Source organism: Conger conger, chromosome 4, assembly GCF_963514075.1.
Source record: "Conger conger chromosome 4, fConCon1.1, whole genome shotgun sequence".
Taxonomy (NCBI): domain Eukaryota; kingdom Metazoa; phylum Chordata; class Actinopteri; order Anguilliformes; family Congridae; genus Conger; species Conger conger.
Genome location: NC_083763.1, coordinates 47107275 through 47130384, shown reverse-complemented (window position 1 = coordinate 47130384; position 23110 = coordinate 47107275). Strand labels below are relative to the sequence as shown.

Here is a 23110-nt window from a genome sequence, read left to right as displayed (position 1 = left end):
CTTAATATTGCAGAAATTACAGCAATTACCACAGGACAACGATGGCAAACATTCTCTAGTTTTATTTGATGTTGATGCACTGGATTAACAGCTTTCATGTTCATGGCCAAGATCAATCCTGGACATCAAAGTAGTCAATGGTAGGCTCCTCTTTGACTGCCTTCAGCCAGTTGCTCCCACAGTCATTCCTGGTAACAAAAGTAGGAAAATGTTCACATTTCAGGTACTTTACTTCAAGCAAGCTAACACAGATTTGCCTAGAGATCATAAAATGCCAGTTATGCCCAAAAATCTAGAAGGAAGGGAAATGAGGACTTACTTGCTGCTGTGTTGTTTGATGTGGGCGATAGGTGGTGGAGCTCTCCCTGCTGTCTCCCTCTCAATGACAGCAGTCAGAGTCAAGTTGGGACAGGCTGCTTTCCCTCTGTTAGGACACAAAATAAGAGGAAGAATCCCATTGACCGTAACTACGGTATAGAACTGGCAGGATTGAGCTTCAATCCCTGCATATGAATTAAGAGACCATCATCATTGGTAGTTTATGAATTCAAATAACCTGGTGAAGCAGACCATGTGGCATACAGCAAGCTATACAGGTAGCTTTTCTTCCCAGCTTGAACTCCACTGTAAATGGAAATATTTGTGCTGAATTTCAGCGAACATGAATGCTGATTAGACTGCTGCATTGCAGGCAGGCTTTCTAACTGTAGCTATACCCCCATCTACAGTGGCACACAGCATTTACCCTGGCAAGACTAGATACTGTAAGCTTGATTACTACAGGTAGCGAATCTTCTTTGATATTTGACAGTATAATTAAGACACCATAGACTAGTCAAGATCATCACTAATGATGCTCGCTAAGCTAATATTTGAGAAGTCATTACATCATTACAGTGGCTCCAAGACTGGGCATAGGGAGTCTCATGGAACAACTTAGATAATGCAGACACATCACTTTACCAAACTGTTGACTTGATGGCTATTGGGCAATCATGTACAAATGTCAGCTGAAAGATCTGTTGACATGAATCATTGGTTTATGAAGCATGACATACTGCTATAGCATGAGCTAGTAGTTTATGCAATTACCATTTACTGGTAACCCAGTAATAAGTTAAAAAAATTAAATTATAAAAAAATTATATATATATATATATATATATATATATAAATTTATTGGCCGTTTCTTCATTTCAAAAATGAAAGATACAATAGGTTCAGTTCAAAAAAGGATAATTCAATGAATGTGAAGCACATTCCCTTCATTAAATGACAAGTACTACAGAGAAGAATGCCCAGGCTCTTAGTCCATTTTGCTTGCCTTTGAAGCCTACCACGCTGCTGAAAACCAGGCTAGGGTTGAAATGCCTCACTGATATCCATCAGTCAGGCCACCACATCCATGGCCTTCCAGACCATCAAGTGAAAACTGTGAGGATTCATGGCTGAACTTCGATGCAGGTTAAATGAAGGACAAACATTTACTACTGGAATCCAATTTTAGACAAAATATTCATGGGGTTTAATGACAAAGAGAAGAAAGAAATATTAGCTGCATCTGACATCTGTGTTGTTGTGGCAATTTAGGCTCTCTTACTTTTAATGCAAAAAAAAGATGCTGGAAAGGCACAAGCAAGCATGCCCAGGTCTCCCCTGTGAGTGGGCATGTGGCTACCCCCAGACTCACCTTACAGCAGTAATCACCACATTGCGCTTGGGCTCACTGTCGTAGCTCACGCTTTCTATGCCGTACACCTCAGCCAGCTCGTGTATGATCTTACGGTGCTCTCTGTTCATAGGTGGGAAACAATGGCTTCTCTTCGTCTGTTTCCCCTGAAAAGGAATTCAATGCAGATGATTGCATTGCATGTAATGTGCATTAAAGGAGTAACATGGTGGTTGAATTTCACACTTGCCAGTTGTCTTTAGGCAACAACAAAACAAATGTGCATAATTTTTTTATTATTCAGACATTTAAATGCATTTTAAAACATATTTGTCTAAGCCTGAATTTCCTACCATAAAAGTTCACCCAAACTGTCTGGGCATGGTAATGAGAAATATAAAGTGCTCCCACTTTTGACACAAAGACAGAATTTTCACAAGCTACCCAACTTAGTACATCAACGATCGATAGCTAAGGTAAGGACGCTGACTTATCCAATGATAATTATTGCTAGCTAGCTAGCCAAGTTAAGATAAAAGGACAACTTATAGTGTCCTTATGAAAGCAAACTAGCTAGCGAATGTTATTGATGACATCACCTTATAAAAGCAAACTAGCCAGCTAGCTAACGTTGTAATAACATTAAATGAATATAACCAGAAGTAGTCTAATAGTCCTTAAAAGGCACTGTAAGTGAACCAAACGTGTGCATTGTCTTGCCTGTAGGCAAGCGGCACAAACTGCATGGATAGGGGAGTGGTGATCCTCAAGTGACAACCGGTTGAAAATAGGACGACAACTCGCTGTTGAGGGAAAGATGGTTTCTCCTGGGAGGAACCTATGCTGAATTCTGGTAAAAACCTCAATAAAGAAAGAGTAGGAAAACCTACTCCAGGACCGTCATTGTAGAATCTATAATCCCTCACGTCTACAATTTGCTAGATTAGAGGAGTTTCCAGGACGTTACTTTCTCTGTCCATGCAGTAATTGACACATCAACATCAACCTCTTGACTGGAGTTAAATAGTAGCACCATAATTCAATGTCATTTTTTTTTGTTATTTTGATTCTGAGCTCCAGCACACTGAGTTTGAGAGGAGGAGACAATGACAATTAAAATGATAGACTGACAGCTTTAATTTGAGGGTATATCCATCCATATCGGTTGAACCATTTAGAAATGACAGCACCTTTTGTACATGGTCCCCCTACGTACAAAGTATTTGTTGAACTGGCTTCACAAACATGTTTTTTAGGCAGGTGTATTCATTTGTGTTGACAGAAGAGAGCTGTTGATTCTTGATTCTAGAGTTTGCAATTGCCTTCGGAGACTGTTATTGGGGTGTGACAACATGATGAAGACAGCATTGTTGATACAAATTAAGCTGGTCATCATAAGGCTCAGAAATGAAAATCAATCAGGAACATCGCAAAGAGCCTGAGCATGCCCAAGTGAACAGTTTGGTTCATTATTAACAGAAGGAAAAAAAAACAACAACTGGTGAACTCAATTATGTCAAAAGACCCGGTAGATCGAGGAAGAGCGCTATAGTGGATGACCGGAGAATACTCTCTATGATGAAGAACACTCCAACAGATCAACAAGCAGGAACTGAAGATGGCTGCAGTAAAGGCCTGGCAGAACATCACCAGGGAAGATACTCAGCGTCTGGTGATGTCTATGTGTTGCAGACTTCAAGCACTCATGCATGGAAGGAATTTGGGATCAAATATGAAAGATTACTTCTTCATTCTATATTCAAAATGAATGAAAATACCCTCAAATTAAAGCTGAACATCTGCACTTCAACCTCATTGTCATTGTATCCTTTCAAACTCAGTGCTAGTGTTCAGAACCAAAATAACAAAAAATGTGTTTCTATTCAATTAATTATGGTGCTCACTACAGATAAAATGAGAAACACGTTACTCAATGGAGTGCATCAGACACCCAAGATGGATGTGGATCCATCATAGAAAATAGAAAGCTATCATGTCTCTTACCTTGTTTGCAAGTTCCACCAAGTTCTTAATTTCCTCTTCCACCTCACTAACAAATTTAAGTTCTTTTCTGCATAGAATAAAATAAAACCACATAGTGCCCAATGTCAGTTGCATCATCCCATCAGCATAGCCCCTCACTCACTTTTTGTTTCCATTATTGGATTTTTACTTAAATATGAGTAAAGGCTGGAAAACCTGGCATCTTCCTTGAGACTATCGCTGTACTTGGAGGAGGAGCGGACACTGAAGGGGTCTGCAGACTGGTCGATTTGCAAGGCCTCTGCCAATTGCCTAGAAGAACAGAAGAGTCATACAAACAAAATAATACTAAAACGTGACAGAGCTGACTGCAGGGATGATCTTTCTCCGTGGAAAAACTAAGATGGCCACTCTAAGCTGGGTGAAATACGTAATTGTTTTGAATTAAAATACTTCTCTGTGCTCGATTGATATTGCCTGGTGCAATAGACCCACGCAAGAGGACCACAAGGCGGGGGTTCCAATACACCAGACAAGCTCAGTAAAGCGTTCACTCACCTGTTTCTCTCCAGGACCGCACACTCCTGGTCGCAGTCCAACCTAAAAGTGTGTGGAAATATGGAAAATAATTAAGATAATTAATGAACCCTTTCAAGAGTAGGCTTTTGGAATGTTTTTTTATTTCCCCTTGTTCAGTTGGTTTCAAGGATCAGTAGAAATCCTTAAGATAGCAATAGGATGTTAAGTACATTCAAATCACCTATGTGATCTTACACCTTAAAAGGTTAAATGCATCAATGGTAACCGCATGCCTATGACTCCTGAAAGGTTCTGGAAAATGTTCAGGGCCCAGGTTACCTGGTATGTTTTAGCTCCTTCTTGGTGATGAGCTGACCAATGTCCACAGAATCACACAACTGCAAGTCTGACAACTTGCTTGCCATGGCGATGGCAGTAATCCTGTAGAACCCAGGCAAAAGTGAGATCGCAATTGGCTTATTAATTTAACACAAACACAACAAGTTCCATTGTCACTTTTAAAACAGTCTTTTTGTTTGTAACCCAAATGACTGATAGTTTGGGAATTTACAGTAATAATTGTTTGATCCCTTGCTGATTTTGTAGGTTTGCCCACTTACAAAGAATGGAACTGTGTAGAAGTTTAATCATAGGTACATTTTAACATTGAGAGACAGAATATCACAAAATAATCCACAATAAAAACATCATAAATTTAATAAATTTATAATCCTATTTTTGCATTAAAAAAGTATTTGATCCCCTACCAATCAGCAATAATTCTGGCTCCCACAGACCAGTTCGTTTTCCATTAAGAAGCACTCCTAATCTCAACTCATTACCCAAAACACCTGTGTCAACTTGTTACATCGTTATGTAGCTGTATAAAAGACACCTGTCCACACAATCAATCAGATTCCAACATTTCCACCACGGCCAAGACAAAGGAGCTGTCTAAGGACATCAGGGACAAAATTGTAGACCTGCAGAAGGGTGGGATGGGCTACAAGAAAATAATTAAGCAGCTTGGTGAGAAGTTAACAACTGTTGGAGCAATTATTAGAAAATGGAAGAAACACAAAGTCACCACCAACCTCCCTCGGTCTGGGGCTCCACGCAAGATCTCGCCTCGTGGGATATCAATGATCATGAGAAAGGTCAGGGATCAGCCCAGTACTACACAGGAGGAGCTTGTTAATCACCTGAAGGCAGTTGGGACCACAGTCACGAAGAGAACCATCAGTAACACACTACACCGTGAAGGATTAAAATCCTGCTGCGCGTGCAAGGTTCCTCTGCTGAAGAAGGCACATGTACAGGCCCATCTGAAGTTTGCCAAAGAACACCTGGATGACCCAGAGGAGGCTTGGGAGAAGGTGATGTGGTCAGATGAGACCAAAATAGAGCTATTTGGAATCAACTGGACTCGCCGTGTTTGGAGGAAGAGAAATGCTGCGTACAACCCCAAGAACACCATCCCCACTGTGAAGCATGGAGGTGGAAACCTTATGCTTTGGGGGTGTTTCTCAGCTATGGGGACAGGACGACTATATCGAGGGGAGGATGAATGGGGCCATGTACCAGGAAATTTTGGGCGACAACCTCCTTCCCTCAGTGAGAGCACTGAAAATGGGTTGTGGATGGGTCTTCCAACATGACAATGACTCAAAACATACGGCCAAGGCAACAAAGGAGTGGCTCAAAAGGAAGCATATTAAGGTCCTGGAGTTGCCTAGCCAGTCTTCAGACCTAAATCCCATCGAAAATCTGTGGAGGGAGCTGAAGCGACAGCCTCGGAACCTTAAGGATTTGGAGAGGATCTGCAAAGAGGAGTAGACCAAAATCCCTCCCAAGATCTGTGCAAACCTGGTGCAAACCTGGTGAAAAACTACAACAAACGTCTGACCTCTGTGCTTGCCAACAAAGATTTCTCCACCAAGTATTAAGTCCTATTGTTCTATGGATCAAATACTTATTTCATGTGAAAATATGAAAAGAATGTATATGATGTTGTTATTGTGGATTATTTTGTGATATTCTGTCTCTCAATGTCAAAATGTACCTATGATTAAAATTCTACACAGTTCCATTCTTTGTAAGTGGGAAAACCTACAAAATCAGCAAGGGATCAAATAATTATTGCTCCCACTGTAAATCCAAATTCAGGGATTTCAATTCAGTGACAATTTCTGGGTAGTTTAACACCAGCTTCACTCAAAGCATGACCACATTTCAAAATTCATAAAAACAATTCATAACAGTAAAACTGAAAACCTGCTGAGGGAAATTAGCTTCAAATTGCCTGTCATTTTCAGTTGAATACAACAAAGAGTGAGAATCCCATGCAGCTTTGCCTTTCCAACAAGTGGTGTTCGCATAGGGATTTGAATTTCTTGCCATCATGTCGGTTATTCAGCATTTTGAGTAATTTTGTAAACATCATTGCTAAAGCATAAATGTCCGTTCATCTCAGAACCAAGCAAAGCCAAACATGACATTTTTAAGCAGGTCCTGTCTGTAAACTGTAAAGTAAAATTATGATGGAACTATACAAAAGCGTATATGGAAGACGCGTTCTGTTTTCTCCCTCCCGTACTTAAATCTAGCTATGCTAACAGAAAGGATAACTGGGGAAGAAAAGGAAAATTACCGGTTATCCTTTAAAGCAGGTGCAAGTGAAAATATCATTGCTAACCTCTGGTATGAGCTGGCGGCCTCAGCACAGACGACAGTCTCCTTCCTGCGGCCGCAGTCGCACTGCAACGCCACCTGTGGCGAGCACACAAACCTGTCAAAATCCCTTACAGGACTAGCGCTGAAAAGCAGACCACCAATAACACAAATTACAGCTGATATCGTGCACATCTCTACCATTCCATTCTATGGTAAATATGATGTTGGGATCCTTAGCACCGATATAAAGTAAGGATATTGGTCATATACCTTCGGGGTATACCTCGAGTTTTAATGAAAACATACAGACCACTTTTAAATATTCTAATAATAATATTTTCACACCATTGATTGAGACTACCCTTCTGACATGACTGTCTGCCCCCCAGGGTGCCATCGAGGGCAGAAATACAGGTAACCCGGCCCATTCCGTCACCTTGGTTGTGCAGGTGACTCGCGGGCAGGGGGAGCCCTGGTGGCAGGGGGCCCCGCAGGGGTGCCCACACTCCGGGCGGGGAGAGGCGCACGGCTGCCTGCAGCCGCCCTCAGAGAGGCAGTCCCCGCGGTGGCAGATGCGGGGGCAGCGGTGCATGCTGCACGGGAGAAGCCCGTTGCAGGGCAGGCCACAGGAGATGTCCGCCAGGTGGCAGGGGATGTTGCTCCTTCGCTAGGGGACAGGAGGAGAACTCGGGGGTCACTCCCAACTTTTGGAAACGCTTTATTTTATATATCACTAGTTAATTACCTAGTACTGGGTGAATAACATTCACTTAAAGTAACTATTTTGATTTTAGATTCATGTAAAACTTATTTATATAGTACTTGCACATGGCACTTACTGACTTACTAGTGCTGAATTAAAGTGCTGAACTAATAATAATAATAATAATAATAATAATAATACACAAGTAGCTGTGTATTTACACAAGTAGTAGATAATTAACGGACTGTAAAATAAAGGTTTAGTGAATAGCAAAGTCAAATATCATTGGACTTCATCTTTTTATTTTTATTTTTTAAATCTTTTTATTTTATTTTTTATATTCACCTCGTGGTTCCCCATGCACCATTTCTGGGTGAGGTAGGTACACGGAGGGCACTTCTCGTCACTGTGGCAGTTGTGAAAAACTGAAAGGTAGAGGCAGAGCACCATGAAAAAGGAAGACTCACTGGCATCATTATGACTCATCAGCTATCAGACTGATTTCTCTGATCGCACAGACCCAGGGGGGTGTCTTATCCGGAAAAGGCTGCTGTGAGCGCAGGTTTTTGTTTTAGCCCAAACGTGTGCCACGGAGGGCCGAGAGTTAGCTGAGTCATTCCAACCGATCACTTCACCAGCTGATTTCACTAATTAACACACCTTCAACCAGATAGGAGGTAAAATCTAATTGGTAAAATCAGCTGGTGTAGTGATTGGTTGGAATGAACCTCTCTCGGCCCTCCATGGCACGATTGGACACCCCTGTTTGAGCCCAGCACTGAGACTCCCAATCTCTGTAAAATCAATGTCTTCAACCAATACCTCCATAAGCAGAATTTGGCATCTGGACTAAAGAAAGAACTGAACCTACACCACCCTTTTTCTGAGAAGACCAGACACCCCTTTTACAGACTGAACAAGTGACTACATTGACTATTTTAAACCATACAGAGAGTGAGTCAATGCTATGTTGTACTGATAGCATGTTTTGTCCTAGATTTAGCACAACTCTACTATGCTAGATTAACTCAAAATACTGGAGCATTTCACTCTATTGTTTGCTTTTTGTTTCCATTTGAGATCAAAACATTTAGCAAAAACTCCTCACGTTTTCAAGCCGATAAATCGTGTTTGGTGTGATCGGCCCCTAAATCATCCTTTTAAGTCTAACAACCAGTTATAAAGTTGCTTTCACCAGACTCCTGTTGTGTTAATAGTCAATAGTCTTTGCTGGTAAATGTAATTAAGGAATTCAACCTGTGTGAATTGGGACTCGCTAGCCAGTGGAACGTGGGGGCAGCTAGCTCTGACTGTACCTGGGTGATCGCACTCGTGTCTCCGGGTGCAGAGGTTCTTGCACTCGGGTGGTTTGGTGCCGCACGGTATGGGTGGGTACATGATCGTTTCTCCACAGTGGCACGTCAGCTCATCGAAGCCTACGAGAAGCAGGCACACTTGCTTCATAACATTATGGCATTCAGAGTTACCAAACAAGCATATTTTCAGAGTTTCGTGTGGATACAATTCCACTGCATAAGTCATCTATGAAATTGTTTGTCATTCTGCTTCAAGGTTTATTTCCATGGCGTTTGCACGCTGGTGAATGTGAATTCGATATGCAATGAGGGCTACTCTTTGACTGGGAGCACACATAACGTGGTCAGTGATTGGCATTGAGAGGCCAGTGGTTGATAGGGATGAGATTTGACTAATGTGGCTACACCAACCTCACTTAAGAGCTGCTATGCTTATTAGCCAGTACTTGGCAGGGAATACACTGTCTACAGTGGCCTGCAGTTTAACAACATAAAAGAAATGTGGTTGGCTAAGCTAGCAAGACTGCCCATAACAGAAAGGCCCTGGCCCACAACAGAAGAAATGAACTCTTAACTACATATAAGATGCAACAGAGCCCCCTCTGCGTTCAAAAGTTCAAATGGCAATGTCACTTTCACAGCCTTAATCTCACATCACCAGTTGCATTACAAGGAGTCCAGTGATTACAAATGAATACACTTCAATGGCATAATTATGAGACCTACTCTGTCAGGCTCGAAAGATGGCCAAAATGCGATTCTCCAGTAAATCGTTAAAAACGTGTGTCAGATCTATGTGTGCCAGATTATTACGAGGGTCCACATTTGCATGAATCCAAGACCGCTGGCAAGCACCCTGGTACTCACTGCTTTGCCAGCAGGGCTGGCAGTTGCCACGGTGACAGGGGTCCTGGCAGCGGTGTAAGCCACAGTTGAGCTTATAACTGCAGATGAGGGAGCAGCGGTGCTCTTTATCCTGAGAGACAAATATAATGTGTTCAAACAGCAGGGAGTGAAGCGTTATGCTGATTCCTGAAGCCATGTTGATTTTCAACAGAGAGACGCAGAGAGGTGATAGGTAGGCCTGCTCAAGCCTTATTTACAGTTCATCCGGAAAGTATTCACAGCGCTTCACTTTTTCCACATTTTGTTATGTTACAGCCTTATTCCAAAATTGATTAAATTCATTTTTTTCCTCCACATTCTACACACAATACCCCATAATAACAACGTGAAAAAAGTTGAGATTTTTGCAAATTTATTAAAAATAAAAAAAACTAAGAAATCACATGGAAGTTCACAGCCTTTGCCATGAAGCTCAAAATTGAGCTCAGGTGCATCCTGTTTCCACTGATCAACCTTGATATTTCTTGAGATTTCTACAGCTTAATTGGAGTCCACCTGTGGTAAATTCAGTTGATTGGACATGATTTGGAAAGGCAAACACCTGTCTATATAAGGTCCCACAGTTGACAGTGCACAAACCAAGCATGAAGTCAAAGGAATTGTCTGTAGACCTCTAATACAGGATTGCCTCGAGGCACAAATCTGGGGAAGGGTACAGCAAAATTTCTGCTGCTTTGAAGGTCCCAATTAGCACAGTGGCCTCCAACATCCGTAAATGGAAGAAGTTCGGAACCACCAGGACTCTTCCTAGAGCTGGCCGCCCGTCTAAACTGAGCAATCGGGGAAGAAGGGCCTTAGTCAGGGAGGTGCCCAAGAACCCGATGGTCACTCTGTCAGAGCTCCAGCGTTCCTCTGTGGAGAGAGGAGAGCCTTCCAGAAGGACAACCATCTCTGCAGCAATCCACCAATCAGGCCTGTATGGTAGAGTGGCCAGACGGAAGCCACTCCTTAGTAAAAGGCACATGGCAGCACGCCTGGAGTTTGCCCAAAGGCACCTGAAGGACTCTCAGACCATGAGAAACTAAATTCTCTGGTCTGATGAGACAAAGATTGAACTCTTTGGCGTGAATGCCAGGCGTCATGTTCTGAGAAAACCAGGCACCGCTCATTACCTGGCCAATACTATCCCTACAGTGAAGCATGGTGGTGGCAGCATCATGCTGTGGGGATGTTTTTAAGCGGCAGGAACTGGGAGACTAGTCAGGATTGAGGGAAAGATGAATGCAGCAATGTACAGAGACATCCTGGATGAAAACCTGGTCCAGAGCGCTCTTGACCTCAGACTGGGGAGACGGTTCATCTTTCAGCAGGACAACGACCCTAAGCACACAGCCAAGAGATCAAAGGAGTGGTTTCAGGACAACTCTGTGAATGTCCTTGAGTGGCCCAGCCAGAGCCCAGACTTGAATCCGATTGAACATCTCTGGAGAGATCTGAAAATGGCTGTGCACCGACACTCCCCATCCAACCTGATAGAGCTTGAGAGGTGCTGCATAGAGGAATGGGCGAAACTGCCCAAAGATAGGTGTGCCAAGCTTGTGGCATCATATTCAAAAAGACTGTAATTGCTGCCAAAGGTGCATCAACAAAGTATTGAGCAAAGGCTGTGAATACTTCTGTACATGTGATTTCTTAGTTTTTTATTTTTAATAAATTTGCAAAAATTTCAAAAAAAACCCCCCATTTTTTTCATGTTGTCATTATGGGGTGTTGTGTGTATAATTTTGAGGAAAAAAATGAATTTATTCCATTTTGGAATGAGGCTGTAATATAACAAAATGTGGGAAAACTGAAGCGCTGTGAATACTTTCCGGATGCACTGTATATACAATTAATTTCAAAATTCACAGACAATAGGGCTTACAAGGAGTCACCATATTTTATAGTTGTATGATAGTTGCAATACCATGACTTCCACTGGGTGGCAGTAGTTGGTGAAAGAAATTGGTGATTTGTCCATCGAGAAACCGCCAAATGGCTTTTTCATGCCAGTATTCGAATTGAAGGCATTTGGTCAAAATAAACTCATACTCACCACACAGCAGAGTTCATTACACTTGTGTCGGCCACAAGACCTCTTCTTGCTGCAGCGCCTCTCGCAGGTAAATACAAGCTCACCTGAGGGCCAGTGTGGGAGAAAAAGAAAAATGGAAAGTGAAAAGTGAAAAAGAGACTAAAAATAAAATTACACTAACACAAACTTCACTCTATATTATCTGCCCATAAAGCATACCTTCATTCTGTATTGATGTGCAGGAAACTTCCTACAAGTGAAAGGAAGTTGAGTTAAAATGCTGAATGACATCTCGACTCTCGGCAAGACAGCACTAACGTTGAGAAACGGACCCTGAGGCACTGAAGCAATGACATTTGCTTGAAGACTAAAGGTCAACCGTCACCGAAGCTAACGCATTATATTAATAAACAATTTCTACAGCAACATCCATAGACTGTACTGATAAGTGCTTTCAGACTTACTTTAGTTTTGAAGCCACATCTGCACTTGATGGTGGAGGTGAGAGAGCAGGGTCCACAGCGACCTTCATGGCACATGTTCTCACAAGTGTGGATGGTGTCTGCGAGAGGGCGAGCCGGTTGGCATTAGAATATTTTCCTTGCTCGCACTGTGGTCCTCATCCAAACAAACAATATCAGGTAAAACTGGTCGTAGTCACAGATGGCCAACCTTGAACGTGGTTGGGACCATCTATTCTCGCAACTGCAAATGTTCATTTGTTCAGCTTCACCCATCGTCACATTTATTTCCTCATATATCCTACTCACACAAATTATACAGTGATACCACACCAACAATCAACCTTCAGGACTAACACCTTAACAGTAATACCCTTACCAACCTCTCTTTCCAGAAGCAATAGGGATTGAGCCTATTGAGAAACCTGCTGTGGTGCAAGAGCTCGGTATTAACTACCACTCTTTCTAGAAGCACGAACGATACCATTGATAAACTCCTGATAAACCCGGTGAGATAAAAGAGTTCAGTATTAACTACCTCTCTTTCCAGAGGCACTAGCTGTAGAGGCTAATGGGAAACCAGAAGTGGTGCCACAGCTCAGTATTAACTACCTCTCTTTCCAGAAGCACTAGCTGTAGAGGCTAATGGGAAACCAGTGGTGGTGCTACAGCTCTGTATTAACTGGCCTCTGGTGTTGCATAGCGCCCCCTGCTCTCTCTGGCCCTCACCGTCAGACCCACAGGGCAGGGGCCTCCCGCAGGTCTTCCCGCAGGAGGGGATGGGATCTGTGCAGCCGCGCCTCTCGGAGTAGCCCAGCTCCAGCAGTTTGGAGAGAGGCGTCTGGCCACAGGGGCAACTGCGCACTTGCCTGGGCAACCGGGGGCAGGACGGGCACGGTCCGGGGTGGCAGGGCTGCTGGCAGCGGTGGTTCCCGCAGTCCAGCTGTCTGAGGGGGGGAGAGAGTCGCAGTACCGTAATGAATCTTCACGGACGTCAACCGCACACTAAATCAGTGCCTGAGCGGTTAGCGGTTTGGTGTCTGGCTCCTGTTTGCTGTTGTAAACCTTGCTCTGAAAAACTTGCGCTTAACATGGAGCATAATTAAAGCTGCAGTAGGCAACATTCCCAATGTTATGAAAACATTTTGAACTTATTTTATTATGCTATATAAACAGCAGGAGATGTTGATCATCTCTGAATATCTTTAAGGGCACTGAAAAGTATTTTTTGTTATTGCAGAGCTTACCCATAAGACCATCTTTTTTATTTTTTATTTAGTTCACTTGATGGTCTAAAATAAGCCATCTACCTGAAGGTTTGCGGTAGCTAAGATTAGCAGAAAAAAACAAAAAAACAAATTGCTAAACAAGGCTACCCTCTACCCCAGCCTAACAGTTACCAGTTATCACAGCAGCTCTTTCTATAATTGCTACCAATTAAGCACGACCATTCCCTGATTACACCACTCCACCTTTCCATTTCTCAAGCACAAGGCCCTACTTCTGCTCATCATGGCCTGAGCGGGCGATTCAATAAAGCAGAACATCACAAACTAGCTTATCGAGTGACAAGTAAAACCAACTGGGTTTCATTCCATTCCAGTGGGGTTCTTACTTTCCACAGAGCTTCTGACAGGAGAAGTACCCAGCCCCGTCAGACTTATCCCGATCCGTTCCGCACGGCACCTTCCGTGACTGCACTCCGCAGTAACACACTGGAGTCAGGAACAGAGAGGCGGCAGTTACTGTAAGGTCTCAGCAAGACTGAACCGATTCCGCAAGCCAATCATTATTTGAGCAAGGCAGACATTGACTGTTTTGGATTCAAATACATTTCTACCCTTTATTGAGCTTGCCTGGTCTATTGGATCCTGTGAAATACTCTCAAAAAGTGCAAACCATGCCTTCATGAATTTGATCCAGGTCTGGTAATGACTGCCCATACGTAGCCCCAATCCTTTAGTAAATCTAGCCCTGAGTGTCAGCTTATCATAAGATTGGTTGCTTCAGGGACTGTCCCTTTAAGTGGACCTTGTCCTCAAAAGTAGAACAGAGGTAGTTGAGTCAAAGAGACACAAAGAAAGGAGCAACTGCAAAACTGCATGCTAGGGCTGGGCAATATATTAATGGTAAATGGTAAATGTTTTGCATTTATATAGCGCCTTTATCCAAAGCGCTGTACAATTGATGCTTCTCATTCACCCATTCATACACACAGTCACACACCGACGGCGATTGGCTGCCATGCAAGGCACCGACCAGCTCGTCAGGAGCATTTGGGGGTTAGGTGTCTTGCTCAGGGACACTTCGACACAGCCCGTGCGGGGGATCGAACCGGCAACCCTCCGACTGCCAGACGACTGCTCTTACTGCCTGAGCCATGTCGTGATGTTCGTTATATATATATAACGATATAGCATGTTTTTGGCAATTCAAGAAATAAATAGTCTATATAAAATGACCACATGGTAAAGCCTATTTTTGTATACTCTTATGTGAATTAAATACTTCCATCCATTATCTGAACCCGCTTATCCTGAACAGGGTCACAGGGGGGCTGGAGCCTATCCCAGCATACATTGGGCGAAAGGCAGGAATACACCCTGGATGGGTCGCCAGTCCATCACAGGGCACACACACCATTCACTCACACACTCATACCTACGGGCAATTTAGACTCTCCAATCAGCCTAACATGCATGTCTTTGGACTGTGGGAGGAAACCGGAGTACCCGGAGGAAACCCACGCAGACACGGGGAGAACATGCAAACTCCGCACAGAGAGGCCCCGGCCGACGGGGATTCGACCCCAGGACCTCCTTGCTGTGGTGCAGTGCTACCCACTGCACCATCCGTGCCGCCTGAATTAAATACTTGACAAATGAAAAGTACTGAGTATTTTCTCATTTCATGAAGAACTTTAGAGCAAAATGAAAACAACAAGTGAGACTACAGAGAAACAATAAATAAATACAGGCCTAGGCAACAATATGAAAATGTAAAATATCAAAGGTCAAGATAAAACAGTTTCAAGTCTGGCAGACAACTACATCATCATCTGGTAGAAAACTTTTCTCAATTTTGTTGAAATTTAAGTTATACTAGAGTTAGTGTCAACTGACACAGCGCCATCTAGGGCTGGGTGATGTACCACAACAATAATTATTGAATGCAATAATGATCATCACCACCATTCTTTTTGTTCTATAATTATACCTAACGCGGTGGTAAACATACAAACTCCATATGAAATGCTTCTTGAGAAAAAAAACACCACCACTGTTATGTATTGGGTGTTCATAAGACAGCAGCAAGGTCTTGCAGCGTCTACGTGCTTGACAAAAGCAGACCTGGGTCAAATACACAATTGTTTTGGACTCAAACATGTCTGTGCTCAATTCAACTTCTCTGGTGCAAATGAGCAAGACTACTGTACTTTTTAAAGAGTATCTCATAGGCTTCACTGTTTGAATCCAAAACAATCAAGTTTTTGACCCAGGTCAAAAGCGCATCACATGATCGCCTTGCTGCCAAGAGGCCATCTTATCACCCAGTTATCACTCAGCCCTACAGCGGTCAGTGACAGGTCGTTGTGTTACGCGGTGGCTGACGAAGCCTTCTCACCTTGCATGGTGAGCAGCGGGCAGGGCTGGCACTGGGCGCCATGGCAGACCTCAGCGCAGCTGTGTTCCCCGCAGTTGAGCGTGGCACCACACACCGCCCCGCAGCTGATGGAGGCCGACTGGCCGCAGCGCACCGGTTGGCTGGAAAGGGAGAGGAGGGAGTGGGGCCACAAGGGGGAAAAGGAAGTGACTTTTTTTTTTCATACCCTTTTTCCCTGACAGCTACTAGTTGGAAACCTTTTCCCCCAATATGAATGCGATTCTTAAAAATCATGACATTTCCGAGACCAAAATAGTGTTCAGAACCGGGCCTTCAAAAAACACCCGCATGAGGCTGTTACTGTTACTTACTTTGTTCTCCCACAAACGCAGGCTTTGTTGACAAAGGCGGGACACTGGGGACACGGTCCAGGATGACACAAACTGCAGCAGGGGAACACAGACGCAAAGAAACAAATCACAGATGAGCCACACTGTAACTGAACCACTTGCTGTACACACATGCAGTGTTGAAATGCAATTACGCTGCACCGGACATTTTGAAGTTGTTCGCAATGCCAGTTGATATTGTACGCTGCCTTAGGCTCAGGTTGCAGAGTGTTTGTGTGTGTGTGTGTGTGTGTGTGTGTGTGTGTGTGTGCATGTACAGTGAGGTCCTTAAGTATTTGGACTGTGGTACAATTTCAGCTCAGTACTCCAGCACATTGGATTTGAAATGAAAGAGGGAGTTTGATTGATTAGATTTTATGGTATTTACAACCACATAGACCAGACCAGCAAATCCGGGTACTTTGAGGTACTTCTCGGGGGTAAGAATAACATTGCGGGAATAGGATATTTTACCTAAATTAGCTATAACTTTTGACAACAAAATCCAATGTTTTTGTCATTCTATGAGTATTTTGAGCATTTCCATACTAAATTTTTACGATGAGTAGTTTTTGAGAACGAGAGCTTTGTTTGATACCTGCGCCACGTCCGGCAGTACACTGACATTACAGTAAATCACTTCAGCACATTCTACTTATTCGATATAACTAATTTAGGTAAAATATCCCATTCCCGTTATGTTTATCCGCCAGAAAAGGGGCGTGGCTATGGCGGTGATGTGTTGCCGGTCTGGTCTATTGGGTGATCCGTGTAGGAACTAGATCCTTTTTATAGACAGTTCCCCCATTTTAGGGGACCAAAAGTAATTGGACAGGTGGCTGTCTGTGATTAGACAGGTCCTTGTTCATGAGCGTGACTGCGTTTGTGAGCATGAATACGTGAATAATGTGTGTGCTTGTGTATGACTGGGTTGCAGGCTCACATGTTGCAGGGGTGGTTGCAGTCGACTCCACTCCTCTTCTTCCCGCACATTTCTCCACAGCTGTGCGGGATCTCGTTCCGCCGCCACTCTGGGTTGGTCACTTTCCCTGAGCATTAATAATATTAATAATATATCATCCAACGCAAGTGATCCAAACTGAAAGGGATATGGGATCCCCTATATGTGCCATTCAGAGTTGAATAAGCGGAGTGTTGGCACTGCAAAACGTACTCTGTATTTCCATAAAATGCAAAAAAGTTATACATACGATCAATGCATCTGCCAGAGATTGCAGTGCACCATTTATACTTTTATTATGCTATAAAACTGCTGCTAGCAGGAGATGTTGGTAATCTCTGAATATCTTTAATGGCATTCCATTCAGATATAAAAACAGGTATTATGTACATTGTTGATGAGGTCTTGCCAATGGGGCAGGAACGTCATATTAAATTTCTTTCACCCTTTGAAATTACTTCAGGAAAATATACAAAAAACTAAAATGCGTACTTGAATTATAATGATCTGAGCACACAGAAGTGCAAGAGGAATAGCAAGTAGCAATAAAAAATAGCAAGCGAGCTTTGAGGCTATAAAACCAACTTATTTGAAGGCTGTCCATACACCTCTAATACAAGCATGTCAAGCAGCCAGGAGGTCAAACTGTAACTGTAACTGTAACCAGGAGGTCAAAGGTGGGGCTTTGTAGGCTATTATGCAATTATAAAAACTGCCAAGTCATCCTGCATATCAGTTTCTGCCAAAAATATTCTGAAGAGGGTACAACCCACTGGATTAGTTATAGAAGAGCAACATTCTAAAAGAAGCGCTAACGTACCACAGAAGCACACGTAGGAGTTAGGTGGGCGAGAGGCAACATTCTGACAGGCAGGACACCTCCATCCTTCATTCCCATCTGTGAAAACAATCATTTCACAACGGTTAAATTCATCAATTCTCATCAGAATAAGGGCTCTGAACAGAGACCCACTTTGACAAAATACGTCTAAACATCTGATCCAGGGGAACCTCTAAATGAGACAAATAATGTAAAAATAATGATAGCTCAAGTTGCTCCTCAAAATGAGTGTCATCAGATTGGCTGAAAACAGTTTAAATAGGGTTAAGTGCTGGGTCATGTGACAATGGAGTCATTTGTGGGGGATGTGACGTGGGTCATTTGTGGGGGATGTGACGCGGGTCATTTGTGGGGGATGTGACGCGGGTCATTTGTGGGGGATGTGACGTGGGTCATTTGTGGGGGATGTGACGCGGGTCATTTGAGGGGGATGTGACGCGGGTCATTTGTGGGGGACGTGACAAGTCATTTGTGGGGGATGTGACGCGGGTCTTTTGTGGGGGATGTGACGTGGGATGGGCGCATACCCTCTGCCTGTGAGGCCGGGGAGCGGGCCCACTTCTTGATGCAGTTGAGGTGGAAGACGTGGAAGCAGCTCAGGCAGCTCCAGACTGGGGCCATGAGCCGGATGATGTCACAGCACACCATGCACTCGTACTTCTCCTCAGACAGCTGCTCGATCAGGCAACCTGCAGGAGAAGCCAGAAGCCAGGGAGGCGGGGAGCCAAGATGGAGACAAACCAACAGGCTGGGCTCAAATACGCAGTTGTCTTGGATTCAAATACCTTTCTACACTTTACTGAGCAAACAAGCATTATCAATTCGAATTTTGGTGTGTTTTTGTGAGACTATGTGAAAATGATAATGCACATGGAAGCAATGCCACTAAAACATGAAAATGAATTATTTGATTTTTGCCACGGATAATGGAGGGGATTTTCACATTTTCATTTGAATTATGACATGATTTTTTACGCACATGGAATGAAAACTAAATGCAAGTGTCGATTTGCATTTTAATTTTGGCACAGATATGCTTCCATACTAGTGTTCCATTTGAAAGTGATTTACACAGCACTCTTAGTCAGCACGTTGACCAATAGTTAACAGAAAAAATGGATCACACTTGGTAGCGGTTTCCTTGAAAAAATAGGCCATTTAACAAATCAGCAGGGAACTGCTAGGCAAAAGCAATAAATGACACAGCAAGTGTCCTCGACATACCCGTCTGTGTCTCTTTGCTTTTGGGCACCTCCACCTTCTTACTCTGACCCCTCCTTTGCTCCGAATTCGGCGGCCTCCTCTGCCCCTGGTCCTGCTGCAGCGGCGTTCGCCTCCCCTGACCCCTCCCGCTCCTCCAGCTGGACTCCCGCCCCCCACCTAATCCTGCCGCATCAGCGGGGAGCGCAGAGCAGTGGGCGGAGACTTCCGCATTCACGTCCGCCTCTGAACCCTCACGAGGCGAGTCGTGCCTCCCACCCTGCCACTCCCTGGGCGGCGGGGCCTTCTTCCTGGGGTCAAAGCGAGGGTTCCTGCCCCCTGTCTTCCATCCCCCTCTGTTTCTCGCTCCTGGTTCCGCCCGAGCTGTCACCGCCGCGGCCCTGGGGTCGTCGTCCCAGTCTCCGTCGGCGATGCGGCCATCTTGGGTTTCGTTGCGGGCTGGCCCTCTTGTAGCCTTCCCCTCTCCACCTCTCCTGGGCTCTTGAGCGAACCTCCTGGGTTTCTTGGGGGGATCGTCACGGCGGTCCTCCCGAGTCGACCCGTCATCAGTGTCCCTCCTGCTCTCTCTCCGCCAGCTTGGACCATCTATGCCAGATCTGTCAGTTGGAGGGGTCTCTGCCCGGTAACCACCTAAAGGGGTAGGGGGGCTTTCAACCTGGAAATCCCTGCCATTACCAGGCCTCTGCCATCTTTGGTTTTGGAAGCTATGTCCCCCCGACAATCTGCCACTACCACTCGGTCTTCCTCGTCCTCTTCCCTTTCCTCTGACTCCATCTTCTTGACTGTGGAGAGAATTATGATTTCTTGGGCCCCCGTAGTGCTCCTGATATCGGGGTGGTTCATTGGCGGAAAGATGTGGCTGCTGTTGATTGGAAGCATGGTGGTCACTCCGTCTCCAGTTGGGGTCTGGCCTGGGCCTACCTCTTCTGGGCTGGTGCTGGTTGTGCCTGTCACGAGGAACAAACTCGGCGGAATCCGGATTCAGTTCCAACACGCCTGCAACAAGGTTCACATTTTATTAACGCACTAAAATTGTTTTTAAACGTGCCTACATTACGGTGATAACTATATATAACATAACATGCCACTGTATTAAACTAATAGACAACATAATGATGATCTATTACTCTAAAGATCAAAATATGCCAGCGCTATGGAATTTATAATGTCACGGAGATATCGATAATTATACGAGTGGCTAATGTTACAGGGAAACATCATTTAGTTTTCACATGATATAACGTTATGCAAATATGTATACGAGCATTCATTATTTCAGCAATACGAATTATGAAATATGAAATAAATGAACGACGTTATGAATACATTCACGACTACGCCACATAAACAACCACATAGCAAACGTTAAGTGTTGACTCCAACTTTTGCCATGATCACAGTAGTTAGGCAGATGGCTAGCCAGCATTCTGCACTAGCTGGACAGAATGTGGATAAGTAATAAACAATTTGTTTATGGAGTAGCTAAATTACGCGTTTTGCGGAAGTTATTCAGCTAGCTAGCTAGCTAGCTAGGAGTTATTTCCTACCTGTACTTGGGGCTTCGGCCATGCAGCTAGCTAGCTAGCTAGCTACACAGACGATGTGACGCTGTTCTCGGTTCTTCAACGCAGTTTATTCTTCAAAAAATAATTTTCAGATGAAAGGTTCCCTTTATATTCGAAAACAAGAACTGACACTAATATTTACCCCAAATGTTAACTTCCTGTCCTATTTTCCCCAAAACCCGTGTCGAGACACAACTTTATTGATACCACTATGGAAGACAGAAAAAAGAAAAGAAATTCTTCTTCTTCTTGTACGATTGCTGGACTAGTTCACGCATTGAAGCGTATTACTGCCCTCTGCTGGATCAACATTAATTTTACAGTAGTTCTAATCTACAAGTTTCATTTTAATTGGTTTCTGATTCTTTTTGTCTCAAAGCAAAAATAAGTAACTCTTGATTCTTACTTGATGTCTAAACATCAAGTAATCTTTTTCTCAATTTTCTCAGGCATGCCACACTCACAATGCCCACCTGGGCGTTTCCTTAACATCTTGAAACATTTTAGCTGACAGTGCCCCAATCTTAATCTTGTTAGTTTAACTGTACTTGACCTTCTCATGCCTTGAGAATTCTCTCTTTGATTTTACTCTGATATTCAGCTCTGCCGGACTTACCATAAAATCACACTTCCTCACCCCCAACATGTCTAGGAATCCAATGTAGCCCCTCACCCCATGGCCCAGCATCTGTAGTCTAAATAAACATCAGAATATTGATCACTAGATCTGGGTTAAATCCAGCCTTGCTCATGGGCCCAACGGCTGTTCGGATCTTATTGTGGCTACACCGGGGATCGAACCTCCGACCTTGCAGGTCCCAGTCATGTACCTTAACCACCACGCCACAGGCTGCCCTGCAGGGGGGAGGACTTGGTTTGGAAGTATAGAATCTCAATTTCAGCCAAGTTGAGTTTCAGGCAATGGTTTGCCATTTGATTGTGGCGGCCTGTAGTGTAGTGTAGTGGTTAAGGTACATGACTGGGACCCACAAGGTCGGCGGTTCGATTCCCAGTGTAGCCACAATAAGATCCACACAGCCGTTGGGCCCTTGAGCAAGGCCCTTAACCCTGCATTGCTCCAGGGGGGATTGTCTCCTGCTTAGTCTAATCTGGATAAGAGCGTCTGCCAAATGCCAATAATAGTAGTAATAATAATAATGATTGACTTTGTGGATCATCAGCATAGCAGTGGTAAGACAATGGGTGAGGATGAAAAAACCGACAGAATTGTTATAAAGTGAGAAGAAAAGAGGACTAAGAGTCGACCCCTGGAGGAAACCTGTAGATGATGTCTCAAACCTTCGACCCCATGTAACCTGAATGGAGCGACCATCAAGGTAGAGCTTTGCCACTGATCCCCTAGTTCTGGGGTCGCCAACCCTGGTCCTGGAGAGCCACAGGGCGTGTTTTTGTTTTCACCTTAAAATCAGCAACCGATTCAGACCCAAGAAACCAGGTGAGGTGAGTTAACCGTGGAATCAACTCCATTCATTGATCGATTAAGTGCTGAGTGACAATGTAAGCCAGCACACCCTGCGGCTCTCTAGGACCAGGGCTGCCGACCCCTGCCCTAGTTAGTTAAGAAAAACAGCAGGAGGTGGTGGTCAACCATGTCAAATGCTACAGAGCGGTCTAAGAAGATAAAAGAGGAAGAGCTAGGGGGTCATTTTGAGTAAGAGTGCAATACCTTACAGCTCTGGCCAAGAATGCAGATCTAAAATTTCACGGACTATTTAAAAGCATAATCATCTGATCAAAATCAATTCTGACAAGGTACTTATGCCAGCTATAATTGTACATCTCATTATTTAAACAAAACACGATCTGTCATTGGCTGGCCCAGTGCTTAGCGAAGAAAGAAAACTGTAAATGTTTTGCATGCATGTGCATGTCTTTAATTTAGTTGTCCTGCCATTTCCTATAGCTGCTTTGGGGTGGCACACTTTGTTGCCTCTCCAGTTTCATTTCAGCAGTTTCATCAGACTATATTGCAGAACAATTGTGAATTATGATCAAGCATCATCCAATTATGCCACTGTGAGATATAAAGATAAACATTAATGTTGTTGTAAGAATCCCCTTTCAGAATACAATCAAGATTGTTTTGAATGGTAGTGACTGCCAACGGACTTCAGAGGACGCAAGAGTTACTCTGTCGTGTTTCCAGCTTGTATTTCTCTTCTGCTGAATGTGGCTTTCCTGATGTTTTCATTCCTAAATAAATGCAATAAAAAAAACAAGAATCTTAATGTGTCTAATCTCCTCCAGCTGGCCAGCTCCCTCTGC

At 43.8% G+C, this 23110-nt stretch overlaps 1 protein-coding gene across 1 annotated transcript; it reads right to left on the bottom strand.

Moving 5' to 3' along the window:
* Positions 1–42: 42 nt before the first annotated feature.
* Positions 43–21073, bottom strand: nfx1 (nuclear transcription factor, X-box binding 1). The gene is made up of 24 exons (XM_061239570.1): positions 20807–21073; positions 19263–20255; positions 18566–18727; positions 18018–18095; positions 17180–17285; positions 16219–16290; positions 15869–16008; positions 13860–13959; positions 12974–13191; positions 12248–12345; positions 12003–12033; positions 11805–11887; positions 9731–9839; positions 8864–8983; positions 7893–7972; positions 7281–7511; positions 6867–6940; positions 4511–4612; positions 4211–4252; positions 3869–3964; positions 3674–3740; positions 1691–1836; positions 320–424; positions 43–188 (listed from the first exon to the last, which is right to left on the bottom strand). The coding sequence occupies exons 1-24, from the start codon at positions 20826–20828 to the stop codon at positions 113–115; spliced, it is 3351 nt and encodes a 1116-aa protein (XP_061095554.1). The 5' UTR covers positions 20829–21073; the 3' UTR covers positions 43–112.
* Between the last annotated feature and the right edge of the window lie 2037 nt (positions 21074–23110).